Here is a 7,500-nt window from a genome sequence, read left to right on the forward strand (position 1 = left end):
ATACAACATCACTTACTTTTTTGTATTACCCCCCCCCCCCCAAAAAAAAAAAAAAAAAAAAAAAAAAAACGAAAAAGGCTGAAGAATCTAAACAAGTAATGAAGAAGACATCGCAACCAATAACTGAAGGTCCTTCTTGTACTGAAATGTTCTGAGTAAGCAAAATCAATGCATGTACCGAATACGACCTCTTATCAGCAATTGTATATCTGTCCAAACTAAAGTTGGACCAGTAATTGTGCAGTCGTGCTGTTTTGACAACAAGGAGAGTAAACGAGAGAGGTGGAATGACACGGCTCTGTTAACAGGAAAAAAAAGGGTTTTATTCTTTCCTTTCACTTCAGCCAATCTCAAAAGTTGTGAATGCGTTTGTAATGCATTTAAGCTGCTTTTGTATATGGCGAGCTCCGTTTCTTTCCTTTTTTTTATTTAACAATCTCTTATTATTATTGCAAGTGTATGTATTTGCATGTATTTTGTCTGTAATATACTTAGAATCAAGACTAAAGTGAATTAATACGTAATGCAAAAATCTCTCACTGATTGAGAAGGGAAATAAGAGGTTTCATCCCTGGTTTATCTCAACAAATAATATTGGATAAAAAGCAGAAACAACATTCCCAGGAATTAAATAAATACCCAATGCTTTCCGAATATGCGACATTGAAAATTTTTACACAGCTAGTTGTTTGGAGTTTGCACTTGAAGTTAAAGATTCAAGGGTTTCTAATTGTTTCCTAATTTTGTTCTATAGGCGGCTCAGCTACAGTTGACTTCAACAACATAGAAATGACAGGATGTCTTAAGAACAAGAGAAAGTGTATGTTCCCAAAAGGACAAGATGCTTCGATGTCGTTGCCTTTCACACCACGTAAGTATTTCCGTTTAATAAACACTGTTTTGACGTAATATTTGCTATAGAAATGTTTGATAAAAAGATGAACAAGCCCTCCCCCTCAGTCTGTTTGTCTGTCACTGGGTCTCTTTCTCTCTCTCTCTCTCTCTCTCTCTCTCTCTCTCTCTCTCTCTCTCTCTCTCTCTCTCTCTCTCTCTCTCTCTCTCTCTCTCTCCCTCTCCCCCTCCCTCCCTCCCTCCCTCCCTCTCTCTCTCTCTCTCTCTCTCTCTCTCTCTCTCTCTCTCTCTCTCTCTCCTCTCCTCTCTCTCCTCTCCCTCTCCCTCCCCCTCCCCCTCCCCTCCTCTCTCTCTCTCTCTCTCTCTCTCTCTCTCTCTCTCTCTCTCTCTCTCTCCCTCTCCCTCCCTCTCCCTCCCTCCCTCCCTCCCTCCCTCCCTCCCTCTCCCCCCCCCTCTCCCCCCTCTCTCTCTCTCTCTCTCTCTCTCTCTCTCTCTCTCTCTCTCTCTCTCTCTCTCTCTCTCTCTCTCTCTCTCTCTCCATTATTTAGAGTGATTTATCTTTATCTACAAAATATTCATAGTTTATCAACATGGCATTGCTTTCTATTTATCGTTTAAAAATGTTTCCATCGACAGATCACGAGGTGACAGCAGTAAAGGCAAAGGTCACCGCCTTCATCGGCCCCATCCCGATCCCCTTCAACTTGCCCAACAGTGATGGCTGCACAAACTCCTCTTTGCGGTGCCCGATGCCCGCTGGCCAGCAGGGCGTGTACACTGCCTCGCTTCCGATCAGATCGGAATATCCTTCCGTAAGTACGCGCTATGCACGCACGCACGTACGCGCACACACACACACGCACACGCACATGCACACGCGCACGCGCACACGCACGCGCACACGCACACGCACACGCACACGCACACGCACACGCACACGCACACGCACACGCACACGCACACGCACACGCACACGCACACACACACACACACACACACACACACACACACACACACACACACACACACACACACACACACACACACACACACACACACACACACACTTCATGATGGATATAATGGTATTATTGAATGTAGGAATGTTATTGTGCATGATATATGCACCATGGACATTTTTTATGATGGACAGTTTGTAGCCAATTCACAATATTTATGATTTTTTCTTGTCAATTTCAGATCAGTTTGCAGGTCATGTGGGAGTTGAGAGACCAGAACAACAACAAGTTGGTTTGCATCAAATTCCCAGTTCAGGTGAAGAACTGAAGTGATGACTATGAAATAAATGTTAGAACATGTAAAAAAAAATGTCAAGGATGAATATGCTGTGAACTTTTATCAATCATCTTTCATTCAGTATTAGTTTGCATTTGTTTTAGTATGTGCAAATGTGAATAGTGTGGATTATATGTAACTACAATTTAGCAAATGAATTTGGTATATAAGCAACATGCAAATTATTAAGGATCTTTAATGAGTTTTAATTCTGCATCAGATATTCACATTTGTCCATTATTAAATTCAGCTTCTAGGATTATTTATGGTATTCACATTTATATGCACTTTAAACTGAAGTACTGATAGAAGTTTAGCATAAACAGTTTCTATACATTTTTTGTTATATACATTTCTTAAGAATAAATATTTTATACAGTTAATGTTCTATGTATATTGGACTAGTATATGTATGCTTTAGTTATATAAGGTTATCATCATGTTACAGATTACTCATTTGTGAAACCAAAAAATAAACATTAAAATATGGTCAACTTTCATATATACCAAGTGGATGATAATGAAAATGTATAAAAATAAGGAACTTTCAAGCCTGTGCAGGAAAATTATTAAGTAGTTACGCACCGAAATTAAATATATTACAAAGGAGTACTTCTATTTACAAAATAAAAAATCCTGTAAAGAAAGTACTATTGAATCTAAAATTATATTTAATAACCTGTAAATATCTTATATGATGACTAATTTTCTAAATTATTTTTTAATACATTTGATGGCAATATTGAAATAATATCACAATATCTCCCACAATAATTGTTATAAAAGTATAACTAAAACACAAGTATATTCATTGTCCCACTCAAACTCTAGCTCATAAATGATACATATGCTGTCTCATTTTTTTACACCAATTATGTACAAATCATAATTTGACATAACAAAAAAAAGTTGTCAGAATCTGCCCTCTCTTAATAAAACTTGACTTGAAAAGTTGAGGTAATATCTTTAGCAAATAAAATTTGAAAATCAGAACTAATAGATATCCATTAAAGGTAGCTGTGTTTTTAGGGTAGTAGTCATTTTAAGGTTAAGTAAAAAACTATCAGGTTACATGAATATCAAATCCCTTTACAAATATATATTTGAGGTACATTTCAAGCAAGCATTTCACAGCCAATGCAAAATATATAGTAGATTGATGAAATTATTGGCTTGCTAACATGAGAACAGAATGTGAAATAGTTTATCCAGTAGCTGTTCCTCATTCACCTCTTCAACTTTTTTCTCCTAGAGTTCATGTGATTTGGAGAATGGCATAGTATTTTAGAATAGTTTATCCAAGCACTGCTTTCTTGTCTCTGCCTACCTATATTGCCTTGGGGAAAAAGCTGTGCTCATTTTTAATTTTTTGTGATATGTCTCTGCTAGTGCTAAGCCACAAAGGAGTCAATTAGTTGATCTTGTGACCTTATCTAATTACACCTTTCCTTCAACTGGTGGGAAAAATGTATTTATTACAAATGCTATGAATAATGATGGAGTTTTTTTTTATTATAGGCATTATAATGTTATACACATTAGTAACAGCAAAATAAGATAACTTAAAATATTTTCGTAAATCAAGAAAAGGGTAAATGGGTGAGACAGTCAGTACTTGTAATTGGCTCATTGGTGACTTAGAAAAGTTTAGCCATCCAAGTGTAAAAACAATTAATAAGGTAAACTCACAGTGGGCATACCATATACGTACATGCCATGCACGTCTGATTTGGATCAAAAGAAAATTAAAAAACGCAGAAAATATATATTCATTTACTAATTATGCATTACAACACATTATTTTTTTAAACATAGGAAATGCTTTAGTTTAGGCTTCTAACAGTTTCTATATTTGTATGGAACACAATATCAAAACTTTAGGTTTAACTTGCATTTTATTAACACAGATATAAATTTTGTCAAATTAACTGACTTTATTAATCTTAATGAAAAAGATTTGAGTTGAGGGTGACATATATGACTATGTAAGAAAAATAATTTAAAAAATCAAATATCAAAAATATTATATAACAATACTGACCATTTATAAAACATACAACAATAATGCACTACACATTCATACAATACAATATGAAACATTTTGCTCTGGCACTGCAAATTAAATGACAGTACAATACAATATGAAACATTTTGCTCTGGCACTGCAAATGAAATGACAGTAATTGTATTCCATGACATTTAAAGTGGACCTTCATAATATCAAAAGTCTTAGATCTAGATGGTAAGAGTAGGTATTCTATGCTTCTAAACACTTGGGTTGCAATACAGTTTTGAAAATGAACAACTGTTTAATAAATTGACAAGCTACTCTATTTTTTGGCATATATGTAAAATTTACAAAAACTTTCTGCATACTATGCACCACTGGCTAATTTTTGGGCCATCCTAGGCATACCACAAATTGTATTACTAAAAGTGGGATATAGTGAGATCAACATGTGATACCTGGGGCCTATTTTCTTTATTTCATAGCTTCTAAAAAATAATTTATTAGAACAACTGCAGTATGAGTGTCCTTTAGAGGGACCCTTCTTTCATCTATATTTGACACTGTACTAAAAATAGTAAGGTCATACCCATAAAGAACATAATAAAAATATACAAGTCTGGTTATCTGTGCTGAGCATGCTGCAAATTTCAAATATAAGGAGCAAGGATACACAAAGATGAACTACTGTATCAAAATTGCTGGCACCATATAGCATAATAGATGCTCCCTTAAGTACATAGGATACTGTATATTGTTATAGTATATTGGTGCCTCTTACAAACTACACATAGGTAAACTGTAGAAAATATTATTCTCCTGAAATAGGCTTGCAATTAAGATATATTATATACAAAGATGTGTCCTATATGCCAAAAAATAGGGAATTTAATCGATTTAATCAAGATATTTTTTTATGCACATGAGTGAAAATTTACTGAAACATGTTAAACACATGATAGTGAGCCCTAAAAAAAAATAAAGGATACACAAAAAATAATTAAATACCCAAAATAATGAAAGAAACACTAACCAGTGATATTTGGAATCAACAATGCACACAAAACTGTGGATTCATTTTGATTTAACTCTTTTGAAAAAGTATCTAATCTGTTTCCAAACAGCATGGATTAGTGTTTCTCATATTGTTATAATTATATCTCATTTCCAACTCTTCCGTGCTGTGCTGGTTTGTTTCTGCAATGAAGCAGGTATTTTCAAACAATGGATGCTTTTTTTTTTATTAAGAGGAATTAATTGCAAGCACTTACAACTGCTATAGGGAAAAAGGTGATACCATAAAGCTGCCTCTAACTTGCAGCAACAAGTATCTGTGCAACCAAATTTTCCAAACAAAACAAAAAGGATTTTCAAACTAAACACGTTTTTAAATTTTCCTCATTTCAATGCATTACCTAAAAACATGTTCAATCAAAAATTATAAACTTAAATCCTAACAAGAATTATCAATATCTCCTATTTTGGTTAATTTGCGTTTTTCTATTCCACTAGAGATTAGCCATAGAATGTTGTGAAATCAATAAACATAAATGCTGATTGCAACAACTCTCCCAAGTTCAACCTATAAAATAAAACTAATTGACAGAGAAGTATTTGATTCAAAAGTAACCCAGGTCTATAAACTATGTCACTTTAAACCTGGTAGTAAGTATGCATGACAGCCAATAAAAAAACAAAAACAATGATAACCCCACCTACTATACATCACCCAAACTCTTGAAAAATCACTTTGGTATTCCATACAAACCTTCTTGCATGGTTAGACTTGTTAGTTATGTAAACAACTATCATATAAAAGAGATTTATACTGACTGAAAGTTCTCATCATCTCTAGGAATGCCATTAACAAAGCATTTGAAGATGGTCTGTTCAATCATATCCTACTACACTTGACTCATAAAAGCTTTGGTACTTATTCCTTACAAACTTCATCTACTGGGAGCTTAGTTAGTGATTTAGATTTACAATTCACTAGACAATAAAATAATGTTTTGTGAACAGAAAATTAATAAATAGGTTTAATACAGATGTAAATTATATATCTAGCAAAATTAAAACCATTTTACAATTTCATACATATTCTATATTGGTTTTCATGTTGAAAACTTTAATTGGTAAAGGATTATTCCTTTTTTACTACTAATCAGCATTTGTGCCATTCTAGCTGAAATAAATAAAACTGTGCTTCACCGTTTTAATTTTTGTTGACATCTATTATTGTTTTTGGTCCCTATACTACATATGTATTATCCTGGAATGCAATACACTCTGTAATATGTTAACCCATTCGCCCTGGATTTATGTTCTGCTCCCTGTATTTTTTGTGAATGTTGTTACATACAGATGGCTCCACATGTGCTCAGCTGGCAAGGAATCTATCAGTAGCCCTAGTGACCGATCCTGATTTCCCCATTCCTTGAATTGGTGTGGAAATGTATTTTTTTTTCTAATACAGTTGATATCGATAATGTTATTATTGTTATTGAAGTTATGATTATCAAATTGTTATTAAAATCTCGATAACTACTAAGACAATGAAATAATGCAAAAGACCCTTTCCAAAAGTCGAGAAAAAGGGTAAACAGGTGAGATAGATAGGACTAATAACCGACTCCTTGGTGACTCAGCACTTGTAGAGTCATCTATGTGTAAATACAATAAATAAAACTTGAATTACAGTGGGCATGACATTTATTCTTGCCATACGGAGCAATTGGGTTAAACATATTTATGACTATGACTGGTAATGAAACTGACAAACTTGAAGTGCAGGTTCAATCTACAGCAGGAAGCACAGCTACGACATAAAAATTGTATAAATAAAAAATAATGCCTAAAATGACCACATCTAGAACCCTTTATATTTCCAAATATAACTCATATATTATAAATTTTCTATTTGTCCTAGAGGTACAGTCATAACTATCAGTGAACACAGAGTAATCAATATTTTTAAGGGACAAAGTCCTAAACATGATCCTTATTGACTTATTCATGAACTGAAAAATATAATTAAAAAATACTCATATAGATCAAGAACTATACATGTACTCTGCTGCTGATAATGTTCACTGAAATATATCCTACTTCTCGCCTAAAATATAAAAAATATTTTGAGTTGAGCAACCTCAAACATGTTGCAAAAAATATTCAATTAGCATCTTTGTATAGCTATTGAGACCCAAATAGGCTCCTAATCTATCTGTGTTACTTCATTACAAATTCTGTAGAAATAAACAGAATATTCTGCAAGCTGTTAAATTTTTTAAAGGTCTTCCTGCCATAACATGTCAATGAAAACTATAAATGAGAAGACTACAACC

General features: G+C 33.8%; 2 protein-coding genes across 4 annotated transcripts in view; one reads left to right on the plus strand and one right to left on the minus strand.

Annotated features, from left to right (window-relative positions):
* The window catches only part of LOC125045062 (NPC intracellular cholesterol transporter 2 homolog a-like), an 18,085-nt gene extending 15,449 nt beyond the window's left edge, over window positions 1–2,636 (plus strand). The window contains exons 2-4 of the mRNA XM_047642123.1: window positions 755–871; window positions 1,489–1,664; window positions 2,053–2,636. Of these exons, the coding sequence (XP_047498079.1) occupies window positions 755–871; window positions 1,489–1,664; window positions 2,053–2,139 (380 nt within the window). The 3' untranslated portion in view covers window positions 2,140–2,636. The remainder of the gene's footprint in view (window positions 1–754; window positions 872–1,488; window positions 1,665–2,052) is intronic.
* Window positions 2,637–6,746: 4,110 nt separating this feature from the next.
* The window catches only part of LOC125044949 (marginal zone B- and B1-cell-specific protein-like), a 5,758-nt gene continuing 5,004 nt past the window's right edge, over window positions 6,747–7,500 (minus strand). For all 3 annotated transcript variants that reach the window (XM_047641911.1, XM_047641914.1, XM_047641913.1), the window contains exon 6: window positions 6,747–7,500. This exon is cut by the window's right edge and continues 389 nt beyond it. The gene's annotated coding sequence lies outside the window, so the exon portion shown is untranslated.

This window comes from Penaeus chinensis, chromosome 36 (assembly GCF_019202785.1).
Source record: "Penaeus chinensis breed Huanghai No. 1 chromosome 36, ASM1920278v2, whole genome shotgun sequence".
NCBI lineage: Eukaryota > Metazoa > Arthropoda > Malacostraca > Decapoda > Penaeidae > Penaeus > Penaeus chinensis.